Source organism: Cnephaeus nilssonii (assembly GCF_951640355.1).
Source record: "Cnephaeus nilssonii genome assembly, chromosome: 16".
Taxonomy (NCBI): Eukaryota; Metazoa; Chordata; class Mammalia; order Chiroptera; family Vespertilionidae; genus Cnephaeus; species Cnephaeus nilssonii.
In genome coordinates this window covers 40,960,829-40,980,444 of record NC_137087.1, presented here as the reverse complement: position 1 = coordinate 40,980,444, position 19,616 = coordinate 40,960,829, and the positions used below count along the sequence as shown (strand labels likewise).

Below are 19,616 nucleotides of genomic sequence, written 5' to 3'. Positions count from 1 at the left end.
TGGTGGTGCCACTCACACCAGGAGAAGGCTGCTTTTCCTTTCTCCTCTCCTCTCCCAGGACTCCTCGCTGTGCCAACCCAGAAACCCTGGTCCTTCCTTACTCCCAGTCTCCCCAGCTGCCCCCTCTGAGCCCCTTCTCCCAGGTTCTGCAGAAGCAGATGGGTGTCAGGAGAACCCACGTTAAGCCATGTGACTCTGACCAGGCAGCCATCTGTCCCTACTGAAGCCTCGGTGTTCCTCTCCCTAAAACAGGGGCAGGAACCTGCCTATTTTACCGAACCAGTCGTGGAGCCCAACGCAACGATGGCTGTGAGGCACTTTGTGAGCTGAAAGTGCCACACAGCATGGGGAGCGTTCTTTTCTTCCGTCTCGAGGTATCTGGGGAGAGCAGAACCCAAGCAGAAATAGTCATAATGATGATAATGCTTTCAATAATTGGAGACAAAATTTAATTCTTTCCCAAGCAAAAAAGCCAGGCCACAGTAAGTATATTTCAGATGCTAGTGATTGTAACGGGAAAGACATGACAGTATTAGTTGAGGTGCCTGGAAACGCACTGTCCCGGCCCCACCCTGCCCAGACTGCACGTGACTTAGCAGCAGCCACACAGGCTGGGTGGCCTTGAGCAAGTTATACAACCTCTCTGAGCCCCAGTCCCTCCATTTGTAAAAATGGCACGACCAGGTTATGGCAGAGTTGTTGTCAGGAGAAAATGGCATAGGGTGAGTGAATACCCGGGGTAAAATGGTTAGTCCCATTCACTGTTTTTGCTTAGGAAGGAGTTTGAGATGGTTACTTTTCTCTCTGGAAAAAGTGACAATTTCTTCTTGCTGTTGCCATGGATCAGTTTCCTGTTGCTGCTGTGATAAATGATCACAAACTGGGTGGCTTACAGCAACACCAATTTATTATCTCACTGTTCTGAAAGTCAGATTTCCTTGCCTTTCCCAGCTTCTAGAGGATGCCACAGTCTCCTTGGCTCACGTCCCCTTCCACCTCTGAGCCGGCAATGGCCGGTCGGTCTTTCTCATGCAGACCTTCTCATCATAGACCTCTGCTTCTGCAGGTGCATCTTTTTCTGACCCTGACTCTCCTTGTAGTTACATTGGTCCCACCCAGATAATCCAAGAAAATCTTCTATTTCAAGATCTTTAATATAATCATACCTGCAAGGTCCTTTTTGCCATGTAAGGTAACAGATTCACAGGGGTCAGGGGCTAGGTCATGGACAGTTTGGGGCGGCCTTACTTGGTTTGCCACATGTCATGAATGATCATGAGGTTTTATTCTGATTCTATTTATTTTAATTCTCCTGTCATTCTTCTCCCCTGACTTCCATCCCCAGGTCTATACATTGGGTACTGGGATTCTTTCCAGTGCGATACCTGGGCACTGCCCCCACGCCCATTCCTGGTTCTGCTGCTAATCAGCGAGGCACATTTCTGAGAGGACCAGCCAAAGCTGGAGATGAGGGTGGCCAGATTTAGAGAAAACAGAACAAAGCAGGATTTCCAGTGACATCTGAATTTCAGAGGAAGGATGACCTTTCCGTGGAAGTATGTCCCAATTCAAATGTTACTGACCTCCTGCATTTTGTGTGGCAGCCCCACTGGAGATGCCAGTCAGGGCAACAGGCAGAAGTGTTTCTCTCTGTGATGCTAAGCGAGTGTGTAAGGACTGAGTTGAGAACCTTGGCCTGCTTCAACTAACCATGATAACCAGCTCCGTTTGCTGGTGAGAAGATCCCATCTTCTCCCTCCTCCCCACTCAATTCATCCAGCAGTCATCAAACAATGTGTCAGGCGCTGTGCTAGGGGTTGGGGACAAAAAAGGGACACAGTCTTTGTTCTCAAGAGCTTAACGTGGTGAAAAAGACTGCAAACAAATGGGCAATGGTATTGCCAAAGAAGAGTGAACCTGGGAGGAGGCCAGGAGACCTTCAGACTCAGTATGGGGGCGGGGGCGGACAGGTTACCCAGCTACTTCAAGGGCATTTCAATTTGCAAACATCTTTTTAGAAGCCCATGAGCCCATGAAGGTGTTCATTAAGGCCAACTACACCAACTTAGTGCATGGGCCCAGCTTGACATCTTTTTAATATCAAGGAGAATGACCTGGACCCTGAACCAGGGCTGGTGGAAACCTCACTGGAACCTATTAAAGGGCAAAGAAAAGACATCTATTGAGTGTGCTACAAACGACATTAGTTATTTCACTTGATCTTCAGAACAGCCCTTGGTAGGCATTATCATTACTCCCATTTTCAAGCTGAGGAAGCAAGTTCTCAGGAGGCAGAGCTAGAACTAGACCCTGGACCTGCAGGACTCCACAGACAGCACTCTCTCTTCCCACGACAGACCAAAAGCCACAGGCAAGTAAGGGAGCGTGAACTTTTCATTCATGTTTGTGATTTGATGCTGACACTCTGTGGCCTTTCTGCCTTCTTGATACCATGTGAGTATAGGGAGAAGGGCCCTGGGTTCGGCATCTGAAGTTCGGTTTCGAGTCCTGCCCTCGTGTCTAACTAGCCATCCGCTCTCCGGCAGCCAGATTTCCTTTCTGAGATCGGATCGTACCTGCTCTGTTCTCCACTCTATTCCCAGTGCCTGGCCCACAGTGGCCTCAGTAAATACTTACTGGGCAATGAATGAATGGGTGAGGCTCAGACTCATCTGTGGATTGGGCAACCTGCTACCTAGCTTTGGGGGTTCCCATGAGGATGAATGAGATGGAGATCGCAGTCTAGAGCTCTGCTGTCAACAGATACAAAAGGCCAATCACAAATGCAAGCCACATGTGTAATTTTAAACTTGCTAGCCACCTTACCAAAGCAAAAACAGAAAACAGGTGAAATTATTTTTAATATATTTATTTTACTCAATATACCAAAAAATACTATCATTTTAATATATAATCAATATACACGATATTAATGAGGAGCTTTATGGTTTTTTCCCCCATACTAAGTTGTAAATCCAGTGTGCTTTACACTCACAGCACTTCCCAATTTTGACCAGCTGCGTTTCACACGTTTGCTAGCCACACGGGGCTGGTATCTGCCATACAGTCAGCGCAGGTCTAGAGGCTGGGCACAGCCAGCTTCTTTGCCCAGCCGTTTCCCAAGAGACCGTAAGTAGGATGTCCTGCGAATCCCCGGTGCCCAGTGCGTGCGTCAGGACTTCTCTGGTGAAAGGAGCTAGAAGAGTAACTACGAAGGCCGCGCAGAAGAATTGGACCAAGTCTAAGAAGCTCTGGCCATGGTGCCAGTTGGCAAGAGGCTCTGCTCAGGGCCCAGCTGGCGTATGACACTGACCAGGTTGCCAGCTGGCCTCTGCATCCCTCTCCGGGTGCCAGATGGCATCCCTCTCAGAGCCTGCTGGCTGGGCAGCTGGCAGCGCACCTCACATTTCTGGTTCCTTCAGGAGATGGCAGGAGCCTTCGAGGATTGGCAGGGCCATTGTGCTCACACACTTCCCACAAAAGTGTATGAGGATTCCCACCTCGGTCCCCACTCGCCACTGTCCCATTGCCGAGGGGCCACTATATGGTGTTTGATGAGGGGCACTGGCATCTTTCAAGGTACTTCTTCAAAACTGCAGGGACGTGCCCTGCCTTCTCTTTCCTTAACCCTCTTTGAAACAATTTTTGGGATCCTACTTGAGTCATCTCATTATCTAACCACAAAATGGTTCCTTCTTTCTCTAATACCACTTGGAGAAGGCAAAGAAGCCAGAGCTTCCGCTACGCAAAACCGATTCCTGGTTCAGCTTCTTCTCCCACCTCCACACTCTTCCAGATTTGTCTGGCAGACATGGCCTTGGCCACTACAGCCCAGAGCAAGCGCAAACCCTTGGGCTTGGAGCAGACGCTGCTTCACCGTAGTGTGGAGGTGATACAGAGGACAGCCGGGCTCCCACTGAAAGCAGGGTCCCTCAGACACTTCCCTGCATCCACCCACGCTGCAGAAGGATTGGAAATGGCCAAACATCCCACTGCACTTTCTGGCTAGAGCTCAGGTGTACGTGTATACCTGTCGCCCACCTTCCTGGACCCAACAGCCCATTCTTCTCGTGTCTGGAGGAACTACATTCCCTTTGCTTTAGGCCCAAATCCATGCCACCAGCCTGCCTCCCTCCATGTGGCTAAGATGGCACCAAGAGGCTCAGTCATCTGTGATCCTCCCTTTCTTGCCTATGGCATACATGTGTCCTGTCCATAATCAGAGCATTTTCTGGCATCAGTCTCCTCCCTCACCGCCCCCACCCCCCCACCCCTTGGTCCTCTGTTCATCTTAGTCTATTTTGATGGGCCTTTTCCACAGTTCCTTCCCACCCTTTCCCTATGCCCACCAACCAGATTCTTGACTCTGTGGTGCTGCTCATTTAGTCTTCATGGGCCCACCCTGGCACATTTGCCTTCTTTCTGTTCCTGCCTTGTCTCACTCCCCTCCTCAGGCCTGCCCTAGTCCACTCTCACCTGATTCAGGTACGGCCAGGCGACTTTATTCTTTTCACTACCCCCCTCGCTGTGTCTCTGCACCCACAGGAATTTCAGAAGAACCCCGCTGCGGCCTATAGGGACAGCTGCCGTGTCTGACTCTGTGTCTATGTGCTGGATACGTCACACGTGTCATTGTCAATCACCACAACCCTAAAATCAGGTGTTATTATTATTATTTTCCTCATTATAAAGCAGGAGGAAGGCTCAGAGGGGTTGAATCACCCAGTTTGTTGGGGAAGATCCCACCCGGGTCTGTCTGGTTCATTCTAAGGCCTGGACTGTATTTCTCCTTATTGCCAATTCTCCTCCTTCTATAAGTTCTAGCAAACGTCGAAGATAGTGCTTTGCATATTGTAAAGTGATAAGTAATTGCAGGATTGTCACTCTTTTAGCATACTTAATATTTACATTTATTTGAGGCTATGGACAACTTTAACCCCCTGCCTAGAGCATATCTCTCCAGCTGACCGACTTATTTAAGGCTTTGTTGAGCCTAAGCACACATCACTTTAGAGTTAGCTGTATTACTATCCAATAGGTAAAACGATGGGACATTTGCAAACTGTCTTTTACCCAGTGAAGAACAACCTGGTTGGTGAGTATTCTGTGCATCCTAAACAAGGAAGGCTGGAAGGAAATGGGTTTATTTGATCTGGAAGGGGGCAGAGTGGAGGGAGACATTATGGTGGAGGGTTTGCATTTTCTGGAGGACCAATGGGTTGGAAGTTTGAATTTTGACAATTCAAATTGCAAAGGACAAGAAATACTTTGAAAAGCAGCGAGAGCCTTCTTGCTGGGCGTTTTCAAGCCGGGTCGGAAAAAGCCATCTATCAGAAATGTTCTTAAAAGAATCCCTGCTAAAGTGGCAGGACCCAGGTCCTTTTCAGGTCTTTACCAAGGAACTCAAAGATGTCCTGATTCCTTCTACTGACGTGCAATACGGTCCTTTTGTGGACAACTCTGTGCTTGCTCTATTTCTACCTCCCATGGTGTTATAAACCACCAACACTCTCCTCCCTGCCCCAACCCTTTCTTCTTCCTAGATTGGAGTTCATTGAAGATGTCTCATTGTTCAGATTTCCCTTCACTAGGCTCTCGGCTCAGGCCACAGCCTGCATGCTCTCTTTCAGGGATAGAGATACCACAACTTGGCGACAGAAACTAATGATCTTCCCTTTTATTTCTGATACTCTTTTTGGAGATGCCCAAGGCCTGGGATTTTCCTGTCTTCAGTGGTTCCCTGGGCGGATGTGTCTGGGAGGTTCTCTGATGAACCCCTGGTTCTTCCTCTGGTGTCCTACTTACGTTACTTAATTGCCCCATTCACATCCCTAGACACTGTGGATGCTGAATCCCATGTGGCTCCCCTGCTGACTCAGTCTCGCTATGGCCTCTTTCTGCGAATTCTCCTGAGCAAAGGCTAACCTAAGAGCCCGGCGTTTTCTGAGACGTTGAAGATCTCCCTGTGCCCACCTCTTCAGATCATTTATAAAAATGCTAAATTGCAGGTTCTTGTAATACTTACACATCTTCATCTAGAAACGCATCCCTTTTCCTCCCCCTTATTTAATGTCTCTGGGAAGTTCCACATTTGGGACTGGGGGGATTTGGTGGCATCGAAATGGGTTCAGCCTTTGGTATGGAACCTCTGAGGGCTTTTTAGAAATCATAAATGAAGACAGCTGACTGAACCCTTCGACGAAGGAAAGCATCCAGGCGTGACCTCTCCCCGGCGGATCCCTGCTTCTGCCTAACAAGTTACTCTTGTGTCCCCCAGGAGCCATTCTTGTGCTTGGCGGACACGTGTTGGGGACCCAGGATGTGGGCTGTGATGGGGAACAGACCAGGCAGCTTTGTCATCATTTAACCGGAGTCACCTTTGCCCCAACAGAGGTGGATGAGTGCTCCTGGCCAGATCGGGGCGGGTGTGAGCAGCGCTGCGTCAACACTCTGGGCAGCTACAAGTGTGCGTGTGACCCTGGCTACGAGCTGGCGGCCGATAAGAAGGCTTGTGAAGGTGGGTGTTGGACCTGCCACGCCGGAGTGAGAGGGGATGGGGGACAAGTCTTAGGGGAGCGGAGCAGAGGTGGGTGCTGGCTGACTGTGAAGTACCACGGATCCACCTCCTTCTCGGAGGGAGACACAAGTGGATCAAGTCGTGAATGTGAGAGGACTGCCCAGATTACATGGACTCCATCCTAGAAACTGTAACTGGAGCCTTCGCTTATTTTCTCCTGTGACCGCGTAAAATTCACATGATTACTAAGGTAGAAAATAAGAGCAAGGGAAAGCCATGAGCACTTGGACATTCCGTTCACTCCATGTCCGCCTGGCTGGTGCTCTGTCTTCCTTGCCCACCTGCGTGGCTGCTTGTTTACGTACACCAAGTACAGTGCATAGCCTGGTGCAAACATCTCTAACTTCCCTTTGGTCCAAGTCATGTGAGGTCCCCAACCACGCCACCGGGTGACAGGTCAGCACAAATGCATTGCCCTTATTTCTCACAGCAGTAAAGACTTGTCCTCAGCTTTATCCCTCCAAAGCCTCCGTTGAAATGGACTAGAAGAAAGGACGCTGAATTCATCGGTTCAGATTGTCTAACCTTTTTTTTTAAATTATTATCAAAGAACAGCAGGGCCCAGCGCGGCTTCAGGGAAATCGCAGTCACTTGGAACTAACGCCAAGCCCATCGTGCTTCTGTCTCCCCTGTGCAGTGGCCTGTGGCGGCTTCATTACCAAGCTGAATGGAACCATCACCAGCCCTGGGTGGCCCAAGGACTACCCTACCAACAAGAACTGCGTCTGGCAGGTGGTGGCCCCCGCTCAGTACCAGATCTCCCTTCAGTTTGAAGTGTTTGAGCTGGAAGGCAATGACGTATGTTCCTGGGCTCTAACGGATTGGGGATTGTGTCGGGCCGTGACTCATGAGGGGCTCAGCCGGCCGGGGGGCGGCTTCCTGGGCATCTTCGCTGCGCAGCACCGGGGGCCTGCTGTGCAGCAGTGTCAGCCGCACGTCCTCTGCAGACAGAGTGCTTGGGCCCTCTGGTCACTGACAAATCCAAGGAGCATCAGGATGAGAGTGGAGGAGGTGGTCTTGGATGGGGGAGGGGGAGGTGGTCTGGACAGGCGTGTCCCCTGGGGAAGGAATCTCGGGGTTAGTGTCTGGCGGAGGGGAATGGAGAGGGTGAGGTGCAGCGGGGGACCAGGACGGTATCAACAGCCTGTTCCCTCCTTTGGGCAGTGTCCTGGGATGGCCAGGTCAGCCGAGGCCCAGGCAGAGCCCTACAGCCAGAGTACAGTCAGGGGCGCCCAGGTCTGTCCCTCGGGCTGGAGGGGCCCCAGTGGGAGTCGAGCGGACCCTCCTGCTGGACCTGGCTGAGCCTGTCTGGCCCCCTGGCAGGGTGCAGCTCTCAGGAAGGGGTTCCCACAGAGCCGGGGTCAGGGGCACGGACATGGGGGCCCCGGGCAGCTCCCCACATCACTTCCTGGCAGGTCTGTAAGTACGACTTCGTGGAGGTGCGCAGCGGCCTGTCCCCCGATGCCAGGCTGCATGGCAGGTTCTGCGGCTCCGAGACCCCCGAGGTCATCACCTCGCAGAGCAACAACATGCGCGTGGAGTTCAAGTCGGACAACACGGTCTCCAAACGCGGCTTCCGGGCCCACTTCTTCTCAGGTGCGGGGTTTGGAGGGGAGGCCGCGGTGCTGAGGGCCACCTGGCTTGGCCAGCTCCCAGCCTCGGGGCACCAGGCCACCCCTCTCTGCCCGATGCCCCTGCCTCACAGTAGTTCCATAACCGTTTACCACCCACTGGGTGGCTTAGAACAAAAGAAACATACCCTCCCAGCTCTGCAGGCAGAAGCCCGAAATCAAGCGGTGGGCAGGACGGTGTTCTCTGCAGCCCCTGGGCAGGCTCCTTCCTGGTTCCCCTGGCTTGTGGTTCCAGAGCTAGTGCTGGATGATCCTCATCTATTCTTCAATGCTGTCCAAGGATTCTCACCTGCCCTCATGGAACAACAGGATGTGACTAAGATACACAGTGTTCAGTGGCCCATTATCTGCAGTGGGCAGAGGGTACAGAGAGGAGACGCCACCTTGACCCCTGACCCCTGCAGTTACCCCGGCGGGGGCAGAGCAGAGGAGGGAGGTTGGCCCTCTGTTATTACAGGAGAAGTTGGCTGAGGAGAGGGCTGTGTACTACCTCGGCTTGAGTTAGAAGAACCTTAATACTAACACCTCCTAACACTTGAGTTCAAACATAATCCTATATAATAAAGGGTAATATGCAAATTGACCCTAACTGTGGAACCATCGGTCGCTATGATGCACACTGACCACCAGGGGGCAGACGCTCAATGCAGGAGCTGCCCCCTGGTGGTCAGTGCACTCCCACAGCGGGAGCTCTGCTCAGCCACAAGTCGGGCTCACAGCTGTGAGCACAGTGGAGGTAGCAGGAGCCTCTCCCGCCTCGGAAGCAGCACTGAGGAAGTCCAATTGATGGCTTAAGCCATTAGTTGGACATCCTCCGAGGGCTCCTGGGCTGCCAGAGGGATGTCTGGCTGCCAGCTTTGGCCCAATTCCCCGGGGAGCGGGCCTAAGCTGGCAGGTGGACATCCCCCAAGGGGTCCCGGACTGCTAGAGGGCTCAGGCTGGGCTGGGGGACCCCCTGAGTGCACAGATTTTCGTGCACCAGGCCTTTAGTAATAAATAAAGCTAACACTTATTCCAGGCTGGACACTGTTCTAAGGGCTTTTCTTGAACTAATTCATTTCCTCCTCTCAACAGCCCTGTGAGGTAAGGAACCATTATTGACTCCTCTTTAAAGATGAGGCAATTGAAGCATGGAGGTCAAGCGTGCCTGAGGTCACAACAGCTGGAACTGGTGGAGCAGGGCTGGCACTTGGCCCCACAGTTACCTACTCCACAGGCAGGAGGTGGCGTGGGATCGTGAACGATGACCCCGGGCCTCCAGTCACATAGGCCACTTGCTCACCGAGTGACCTTTGGCACATTAGCATTCTCAGCCTCAGTGTTCTTATCTGTAAAATGGGAGCATAAGCACCTTCCTCCTAAGGCGTGTGAGAATTGACTTAGATATGTATGGAAAGTGCTTTGGGAGAGTGCCCATCGCATAGTAAATACTCAGTACATGGTGGTATTTTTGTTATTGTTAATATTAGCCCATCCTTCAAGGAGCTCCTTGTTTCGGTGGGGAGTAGGGATGGAGAACATATATATATTTAAGTGCTTTAGTAGCATGGGGAATTGCATATATTCCAGGGCCATGTAACACCCAACACATGCTGCCTCCCTCCTCCTCCCGGCAAAGGATAAGCAGAGTCGGGGCAGTCAGGGAGGCTACTTTGTGTGTGTGTGACATCACTTTTCAGTTCAGTCATATGCTTGTCATTGTATGTTCATCATGGAGTAGGGAGGCCACTTTTGAGTAGGGTTCTGAGCTGAGAGCGACCATCCCCAGTAGGCAGTTCCCCTAAGGAGAGTCCATTGATCCCCCCAGACAAGGACGAGTGCGCCAAGGACAACGGCTGGTGCCAGCACGAGTGCGTCAACACGTTCGGGAGCTACCTGTGCCGGTGCAGGAACGGCTACCGGCTCCACGAGAACGGACACGACTGTAAAGAGGGTGAGGCTGGACCTCGGGCTGGGAGGGATGCGGGGAGGAGAGGCACGGGGAACCTACTCTAGGCTGCCAGGAGTGTGCTGGGTGTCAGAGTGAGCCCCACTGAGGCTGAGCATCTGCCTCCCCCTCCTGCCCTCTGCCCTCTTGCTGAGGATTGATGTTCTCAGGGCAGCTCACTCCTTCAGGAGGCATGTGGGGCCCGCACGTGCTCTCCTGGAGTTATTATTGCAAAGTTGTTATTTTAACCTCCCAGGCTCCAGGCTCAGACTACCTAGGTTTACATCCTGGTTCTGCTACTTACTAGCTGTGTGACCTTGGAGAAGTTTCTTAACCTCTCTGAGCCTCAGTTTCCTCTTCTGTTTAAAGGGGGCTAAACCTACCCCCTTCTTAAAGTTTTTCTGAGGGTTAAATGAGAGAATGCCTAGAAAGTATTTCAGACAGTCTGGCGCGTATTGAGCACTTGAAACATTACCATGTATGTCATCATATTATTAACCATATGCAGGTCTAGTAGTAAAATAGAACTGGGACAGCTTTGCTCCCTGCTTCATTCACTCCTGGGAGTTCTCCGGACCAGATGGCTTTGACTGTCCAGTCATTTTGGGAAAGGCCTTCCTGTGTTCTCACCCCGCCCTGCAAAGGGAGTGTGAACATCTCGGATAAACACACAGGCCTCCAGGCCTTGGCCCAGCCACAGGGCCCTGCGAAGGACATCAGGGGCGACGGATAAACACTTCAGAGTGCGATCTGGCTGGGCTCACAGTCTGCCCAGGCCCTTCCTAGACTGTGACAGGATGAGCTAAGACGTCCTTAGAAGCAGGATGCAGCCGCCCTCCACGCCCAGCCCTGGGACCAGACAAGGGCAGTCATGGGCTGGGTTGGGAGGCGGGTTGGAAGAACTTGGAAGGAGCTGTCTTTCTGGAACTTGTTGTCAAACCCCTGTGAGGTGGGCCTCGGCCAGAACAATGCGTGCCTCATGTGGTGTGGGGGAGGCCACGGGGGATATAAAGTCCACGGAGGTCCTGCCAGCTGAGCGTGGCTGCCTTCCTGTGGGTTCCCCTAGGGCAGGGCAGGGGTGGGCAGTAGGGACCTCCTGCAGCCACTTCACCACCCCCCCTGCCCCCTCACCTGCTCTTAACTGCCCCCTCCAGTTCCCTCAGCTGAAACCACAGGGGGACGAGGGTGACCTCCTCAGCTCCCTCTGCTTCCTAGTCAGTGATAGCCAAGGCAGGGCCCAGTTCAAGTCCTGACTCCAGCCATTACCAGCAGGTCACTTACCTGCTCTAAACTTTTGTTTTTCTCATTTGGAAAGTGGGGAGGATAGAATGAGAGGGTGCATTCAGGATGCTTAGCACAGCACCCACCACAGAGGGAGACAAACTCCAGCTATCGGTCAAAATGCTACTCATTGAGCAGGTACCCGGGGCAACAGCTGTAGCTTCCAAATGAAACTGCTCTGAACAAGTAAAAGGGGTGCAGACACGAAGGAGCACAGATAGTGGTGAAGATCTTGGTTAGCACTTGCTAAGCCTTTTACAAGCATCTCACTCCCTTCACATAACCTCCCTGAGTGAGGTCGGCACCCCTTTTACAGATGAGGACACCAAGATCTAGGTAAGTGCCCCAAGTCCCAGCGAGAAGGTGGCAGAACCTGGACTTGAGTCAGGGTCCATCTGACCCCGGGGCCTGTGCCCTTAACCACGAACTCTACCATATTCCTACCATAACCATGATGTGAATAGTAATAGTAAGAAAGATTACTTGGCTCCTGAGCCACCACCAGGAAGGCGGCTAAGCCAAATAAAGCGACAAATCTCTACGCCAGGTGATGTGACTGGTGTGGATTCAGGCTGACGCCAGCTCCCACACTGCCCAACGATCATGTGACCGATAGAGGGCGGGGAGGGGGGCTTCTTAGAGTGCCTCCTATGACGCCCCCATGTGAAGTAGTCTCTCTCTGCGTGTCTCCCCCCGCACCCCCAGCTGGCTGTGCGCACAAGATCAGCAGTGCAGAGGGCACCCTGGCGAGCCCCAACTGGCCTGACAAATACCCCAGCCGGCGGGAGTGCTCCTGGAACATTTCCTCCACCGCGGGCCACAGGGTGAAACTCGTGAGTCCTTTTCGTAGTTAATGGGCAACAGGGACAGAGGGACGTGGTGGGAGCCTCTGCTCTTCCACCTCTCGGCTCTGAGACGTGGGGAAGCTACTCAGCATTTCCAGGTCTCAGTTCCACGATCTGGAAAACGGGGGTGCCGCCTCCTGGGGCTGTTGTGCAGGTGAAAAGAGGATTCACACAAAGCCCTCAGCGCAGGGAGGCAGGAGAGGCAAGCCCTGTGAACAGCACCTGTGCGCCGGGCCACCAGGATGAGGCAGAACCTGCCCCACGGTGCTGTTTGAGATTTGTTTCCTGTGCTAATTTTTTTTTTTTTTTACAAATTAATACATTCACTCTTGAATTTAAAACATATATCTCCCAAACCTTTCCTTAAAGTCCCATCCCTGCATGAGATTGTGGCCTGCACACCACGCCCACTTATTTCAGAGATAAAGGCATCTTTCCTACAAGTCTCTCTCTCAGCCCCGAGGGACTCCCAGGCCCTGGAGCCTAACGCAGCCTCTCCTGCCAGCTGGAGAAGGTGCTGTACTCGAGACAAACAGTTTTTCAATGGGTTTGTTTAGACTCCGGGGAGGAGTAAGCTCTTCAGAAGGCATGTGGATGTCCCCCTGAATTACGGACACTAGCACAGGGAGAACGCAAGGGAACAAAGGAGAATACGATAATAAATAGACCATGGCCCTGGGGCTCGCTAGGGCGTTGACGGGGGGCGAGAACAGTGAGGACAGGTGGGTGGAGGGCTAGAGCGTGGGTGCTGGTGTCTCTCTGTGCCAGGCCTGGGGCGTCGAGGGGTGGAGAAGGCAGGGCCCCTGACCACAGGGTGCTCACCGTGGGCACCTCCTATGTCTGGCTGCCCACGTGAGAAAAGCCTTCGGGGGCTGCTCTCCTGAGTGGATCAGAACAGCCTGGCATCTGCGTGAGGGGAATTAAAAAGAGCGCCTTAGAGAAAGGCATCCTTCCCCGAGACTGCCATCTGCTGGGAACTGTTCCCAATGGCAACAGAAATATCTGGTCACGGCGGGGGAATGGCGCCCCCTGTGGTTAGGGACTCGCAATCTGCACAACTGGACAGGAGCTTCTTGTCCAAGGGCCACACGTAGTTGCCGCAAATGTCTTCTCCTGTTCTTTAAGGTACGAAAGACCTGAAACAACTGATCGCAGTGGCCACAGTTAGGCCAGACCTCAAATTTATCTGAGGTCCATACATCTGTGCGCTAGTTTTTTAGAAGAACTTCCTTGGGCAGTGGGTGGTGGCTTTATTGACCGTGCTCTATTTTTTTGCTGCCACAGAATGGGAGTTGAATACTTCCGCGTAGCTGGTGTTCCGCTGCCTGGGGACAGCCACAGGTGTCCCGGGGGCCTGTGGGAGTGCCCGCCTCTCGGGCTCACTGTCTCCCTTCCAGTGCATCACCCACCCTGGTGCCCTTGGGCTCCCCCTCCTGCTCCTGCCCACTGTCCCCACCCCCACTCTCCAGCCCCTTTCTATGAGGTGTGAAGAGCTTTGCCCATTTCAAATGTGCCTGTCATTCCCATGAAGGCCTTCACTGCTAATGGCCCCTCTCCACTCCCATCCCTGCTCTGTCTCCCCAGTCCCTTTCTTGTGAATTGAGACACCCCTTCCCCCACTTCCCCAACTATTGTCCTCTCTCCCCACTCTGTCTTTTGATCCAAGTCAGTATTAAACACTGTCGCCTCTCACCTGTCCCATAGGCAAGCCATCAGTCGGTCAACTGCCCAACACCTGATAAACCCTACATTTTTTTTGGGGGGGGGGCAGGAAGGAGGGAGGCAGAATGGCCTGATGATGGTTAGAAGTGTGGCTTGGAGTCAAGTTCAGCTCCATCCTCTAGCTGTTTAAGCTCGGGCAAGCCACTGAACTGCTCTAAGCCTCAGTTTCCCCTTCTGCACATCGGGGATAATAACAGTTGTTCCCTGCCAGCATCAGCAGGATGAGTGAGACAATGCAGGGCTCTGCATGGAAAAAGGCACTCAGCTAACGTCAGTCCCGACGGGGAGCGGTTGCCCGCATAAAGCTCATGCGCTTTGCTGTGCTGCAGGGTTGCATGGTGTAGTGTGAGGGTAAGGGCGCGGTCATGGAAGCGGGGACCTTGGGCAAGTCCTCTGACAGCTCTGCGCCTCAGTTTCCTTGCCTGTAAAGTGGGGGTTAAAAAGGGAGACGTCACAGGATTGTGAGGATTAATAATTGTAAAGCTCTTAAAGCGGCTCCCGCCCCGAGGAGCACTGGGCCGCTGCGCTGGAGAAGCCGCGTGATGTGATGTGACGGGAGGGGCACAGGCGCCGCCAGGCCCAGCCCCGTCTCCTCGGCAAAGTGGTCCCAGTGGCAGCGCCACGTCCTTACCTCCTGGGGCCGTTCTGGAGACCGAGAGCGGAGCCGGGTCCAGGCCTCTCCACCGACGTCACCGTGATCGCCATGGCTCCATGGCCCCTCTGCAGCCGGCTGGCCAGAGGCGCGCCCCGCCTCACCGGGTCCTCTCCCCACCTCGGCCGAACGCCAGGCCCTGGCCTCACTTTGTGCTTTTCCCTCTCCAGACGTTTAATGAGTTTGAGATCGAGCAGCACCAGGAATGTGCCTACGACCACCTGGAAGTGTATGACGGCCCCGACACCCGGGCGCCCATCCTGGGCCGTTTCTGCGGCAGCAAGAAGCCGGACCCCGTGGTGGCTTCGGGCAGCAGCCTGCTCCTGAGGTTTTACTCGGACGCCTCGGTGCAGAGGAAAGGCTTCCAGGCGGAGCACAGCACAGGTGCGCGGCCGCCCGCCCCGTGGACGGGAGATGGATGGGGGCAGGCGGGACGGGACGGCCTTTTCACATGGCTGTGGGGGGAGGGAGGCGTGTGACAGCACCTCCCGTTTAAAACGAAACATGGACAACAGTAGGGGAAGGTTGCTTTCTTTTAATGTCCTTAACTGACGGCATTTAAAGTGGGCAGTATGTTATTGGTGCCACATTTCCTCCGCCCCCTCCTTCCTCCCGTCCTCTCTTGTAAAAAGTTATTTGTGATTTTGCTGGTCTGTGCAACCCAGAAGTCTGGGAGCTGAGTGCTGGGGAGCAGCCCTTTCTAAGGACTGTTCCAGAAAAGGGAAAATAGTTCTGCTCCCCAATGTTTTTCCTCCACTTAAATGTACGCTTTACTTGGTCCTTTGGAGGAAACATACATGCTTGTAACTGACATCTGCTTTGTTAAACAGAAGAGTGTCAGTAGGAAGATTGGCTCTGCTCTTTAGCCATTAAAGTGTCACCGCCGGGGGTGGAACCCAGGGAGGCAGTGTGGACTCTGACTCTGGTGTTCGATTGTGGCCCTTTGGCTAAGTGGCGGCTGCCCGAGACCCACTCAGAGTCTGAGATCAGGGGACCCTCTGAGGTTCTCTGATCCCTTGAACAGCCCCATCCCTCAGCGTTCTTTGTTTTCAGAGCCAGAAAATATGAATCAGGTAAAACCAAATGACAACCAGCACCGTCAGGCGGTTTAGCTGTCCTTGCCTTCTAGAAAACACTCCGTTATCTGCACCCTCTCAGCTCCTCAACGGGTTCTAGCTTCCCCGCAGGAAATGTAAAAGCCGTGGACTAGTGACATCACTCTCTTGTCCCTACAGACAGAGCATAGGTGCTTGAGGTGGGTCAGGGTCCCAGCAAGAAATAGGGGCACACTCAGATAGAGTCATTATTTGAGGAGAATTTAATAAGGGACTATTTACAAAGGGGCGGGCAGGGTGTGGGGACACCACGGGGACAGTGCAGCGACCAGGACTAAGAACTATAGGGCTGTTACTACCCCCCGGCCCAGATGAGGGAGGAGGTTCTGGACCCTGGCGACAGAATGGGGGGTAAGCATTGGGTACCTCGACAGGAGCTGTGACTTTTAGGTGAAGAACGCAGCCTTAGTTGACCAGGCAGGGAAGGAGCCTGGGACTAAATTCCTTGACCTATCTCCTCCCTCCTCTCATCTGCTGGTCCTTCCCCTGGCGGAACCCAACCCGGAGGCAGAGGGCAGGGGGCCCAGTCCTGTGGACCCGGAGATCAGCCTCCTGGGGATGGAGAGGGGACCTGGCAGGAGGGAGAGAAGTCACCCTGCCCTGCTCGATGCCCATTTCATTGCCAGCGACACCTCAGGGATGGGAGGTGTTCCAAAGGCTCACACCTAGAAGAAACTCCAGGCCAGAGCACAGATGGGCCCGGGCGTTGCCGTCAGACAGGACTGGGGCCAGCTGGGCCTGGGCGAGGCAGAAGGCACGCCCCAGGACGCTCGGGGCCCCTCGGAAGCGTGGAACACATTGAGGACAGACAGCAAGGAGTTTGCTTCCGAAGTTTCTGGTGTTTCCTAATCTCCGGTCACTGTCATTTATCCATTTATATTTTGTGGCCTGTAGTGGCCTAGACACGAGGTAGCAGGGGACCCAGGCCAACCAGAGTTTCAGTTCTAGTAAAAACCCCAGAAGCCAAGACTACAGAATACAAAGTGTGAGGTAAGCTCACTGGTGACAAGCTCAGGGGCCTCCAGGGTGCCTGTGGCCAGTGCTCTGAAATGCAGGAGCCTGTCAAGTCTGTTCTGAAGCTTCCAGGTTTCAGACCTCACCAGCAGATCTGATGTGCTTTTGGTGCCCTCTGTTGGCGAAAGTTACAAATTACAGCAAGTCAGTTGGGCGGGCGTGAGCCCTTGGTAGGTGGGTCTAGCACTTCCAGGGAGTTAAGTGGTCAAGATCCAGGGGGCCAGCTGTTTCAGCAGTATGCTCAGGTACTCCTGGAGGCCTTAGGTGGCTCAGCCTGGGGACATAGGACCTTGGCTGTCAGGCCCAATTTGGATCCCGCAATGAGCCCTGAAACGCAGAGTCGTAGGCCTCTGTTTACTCCTCCGTAAAATGGGACGATGACACTTGTTTGGCCTCTCCCACAGGGCACGCACAGGCTTTGCAGACAAAACTGGCCTGGAATGAGGGGGTGTGCAGAGAGAAGTCCCAGACTGGGACGTGGGCAGTGGGGGTGGCAAATGGGTTCTCTGTGCCGAGGGGGCATCATGGTTCTCTCTTCGCTCCAGAGTGCGGGGGCAGGCTGAAGGCCGAAGTGCAGACCAAAGAGCTCTATTCCCACGCCCAGTTTGGGGACAACAACTACCCAAGTCAGGCCCGCTGTGACTGGGTGATTGTGGCGGAGGACGGCTATGGCGTGGAGCTGATATTCCGGACCTTTGAAGTCGAGGAGGAGGCGGACTGTGGCTATGACTACATGGAGGCCTACGACGGCTATGACAGCACGGCGCCCAGGCTCGGCCGCTTCTGTGGCTCTGGGGTGAGTCCCAGTTCACTGGGCCCAGGGGACAGAGCACGGTGATAAAGAGCGTGAACAGTGGAGTCAGACACCCACCTATGAACACCACCAGGAGGCCTGTTCCTCTGGGAGACAGTGGGACATGGGGAGGATAGTCAGAGAGGAGGTTGGGAGGGAGTCGGGGACCAGTTCATAAAGGCCTTGGACTGAGGTCAGCTACTGAGGAGCATTTTCCATGTAAGACTGTTTCCTATTTTTTGCAAAGCACCTACCCCCAACCCCCCATTTTTATTTGGCCTTGGGCTTTTTACATTTTCGATTGTACTTTTGTATATTTACAGTTCTCTCCCCAAGCAAAACTAAATGCCTATGGAAATTACAAATCGCCATCTTTGGTTATCATCCAGATCGTCATCATTTTTCTCACCATCACCTCTTTCCTGGGCCACCGCCCCGGGACAGGGCAGAGCCCTTTTGCTCACCACTTCCCCAGCACCCGACATAGGCCTGCCGTACAGCTGGTGCTCAGTGAAGGTGTGTGGACCAGCAGCACAGCGTCCTGGGCCCACTCCGGCTGCACCACGCTGGGCACTGCCCACACCAGGCCCTCAGCCCTCGGCCCTGAGGCTCATCACTCGAGCTTCTTTGCTATTGGCTGGACACATAGCCAATCATTTTGGAGTCACTGGTGCTCCTGGGGCTAAGCAGAACCTCAAACTGGCATTTATATGTCTTTGAATAATTCCCCTTCATCTCCCTGCACCTCCCCAAAAGAAAGGATGAGTGTGTGATGTAACCAGTGCAGCGCCTTCCATAGATAACATCTTTCAAAATGTGGGTCCACGTGCAGAGGAAAACCTTGGGGCGTCCTGAGCAGTGAAATATGTGGGAAGTCCAGTTTGGTTCCACTTGTATCTGGCAGGTAGCAGCAACCTATATTCTTTCTTTCATACTTCCTTGTTAATTTTGTGTTCGTCCCTTGTCAAAACTTAATTGCTTCAGGAGTAAGGCTACCTAAATATATTTTTAAAGCTGGAAAATTTTAGAATCACCTTTTAATCAAAGCAATCAATCAAATCAGATCAATCAAATCAGATCAATCAAACCAATCACCAAGGTGCCCCTAGCGCTGGGTGATTCATGGTACACACTTGACCACCAGAAAGACCGGGGTTGGGGTCCTGCCTACCCGTGTGCACGTGAGTCTCAGTTTCTTCAAGCATAAAATGGAGATTGCACCTGCCTTGTAAAGTGTAGTGACATTTACATGAGATAAGATCCGAAAGCGCGTGGACCAGTGCCCGGCCTGTCTGTGCACTGAATAAATTCCATGTGAGCTGTGTCCAGGGTTGTCTTTGGAAAAGCGGGGCTGGGAGCTCCTGCAGCAGAATTTGCAATGAGCTCCTTCAGAAGGGAGCTGGTTTTGGTGCTCTTCAGAGTCTCTGGTCCCAGGGACACCTAACGGCACCATCAGCCATCCCATGTCTGTGTAAGGTCCTGGCTCGTCCTTATTTTAAACTCCACCCACAGTCCTGTGGCTTAAAGTGCCCTGTTTTCCTCTCTCCTTCCCTCAGCCATTGGAAGAAATCTACTCTGCAGGGGATTCTCTGATGATTCGCTTCCACACGGACGACACCATCAACAAGAAAGGCTTTCAGGCCCGGTACACCAGCACCAAGTTCCAGGACGCCCTGCACATGAAGAAATAACGTCGATGTTCTCGGAAGACAGCGACTGAGAAGGTTTTTTATAAAAACAGCACCTTGCGGATCTGCCCTAAAAACAATGTACAGTATTTTTCTCAAACAAAACCTCAAAATCTAGTCTTGGAGGTGTGTAGTTGATGAAGTTTGGCCAACAAGGAAGAGAGATATTCCTTGGATTCCGGTTGCAGCATGATCAGTTATGGACTTTTGAAGATTAAGGTTTGAAGCCACTAATCATTCAAGCTATGCCTGTCATTACCCATTCTCCTTAGTCCTCGGGTCAGTCATTCCTCCGTTTCTGGACATGCTTCCGTAGGTGCCAGTAACCTGACCGTGTGCTGGAGACTCCGGCTGTCTTCCGTCTGCACTGG

General features: G+C 53.0%; 1 protein-coding gene across 1 annotated transcript in view; it reads left to right on the top strand.

Annotated features, from left to right (window-relative positions):
• The window catches only part of TLL2 (tolloid like 2), a gene marked incomplete at both ends in the record, with an annotated part of 100,202 nt that extends 80,954 nt beyond the window's left edge, over positions 1 to 19,248 (top strand). Inside the window, 8 exons of the mRNA XM_079794138.1 lie at positions 6,392 to 6,517; positions 7,215 to 7,375; positions 7,993 to 8,173; positions 10,016 to 10,141; positions 12,122 to 12,249; positions 14,806 to 15,019; positions 17,310 to 17,560; positions 19,114 to 19,248. Coding sequence (XP_079650264.1) covers positions 6,392 to 6,517; positions 7,215 to 7,375; positions 7,993 to 8,173; positions 10,016 to 10,141; positions 12,122 to 12,249; positions 14,806 to 15,019; positions 17,310 to 17,560; positions 19,114 to 19,248 — 1,322 coding nt within the window. The remainder of the gene's footprint in view (positions 1 to 6,391; positions 6,518 to 7,214; positions 7,376 to 7,992; positions 8,174 to 10,015; positions 10,142 to 12,121; positions 12,250 to 14,805; positions 15,020 to 17,309; positions 17,561 to 19,113) is intronic.
• Positions 19,249 to 19,616: the final 368 nt, after the last annotated feature.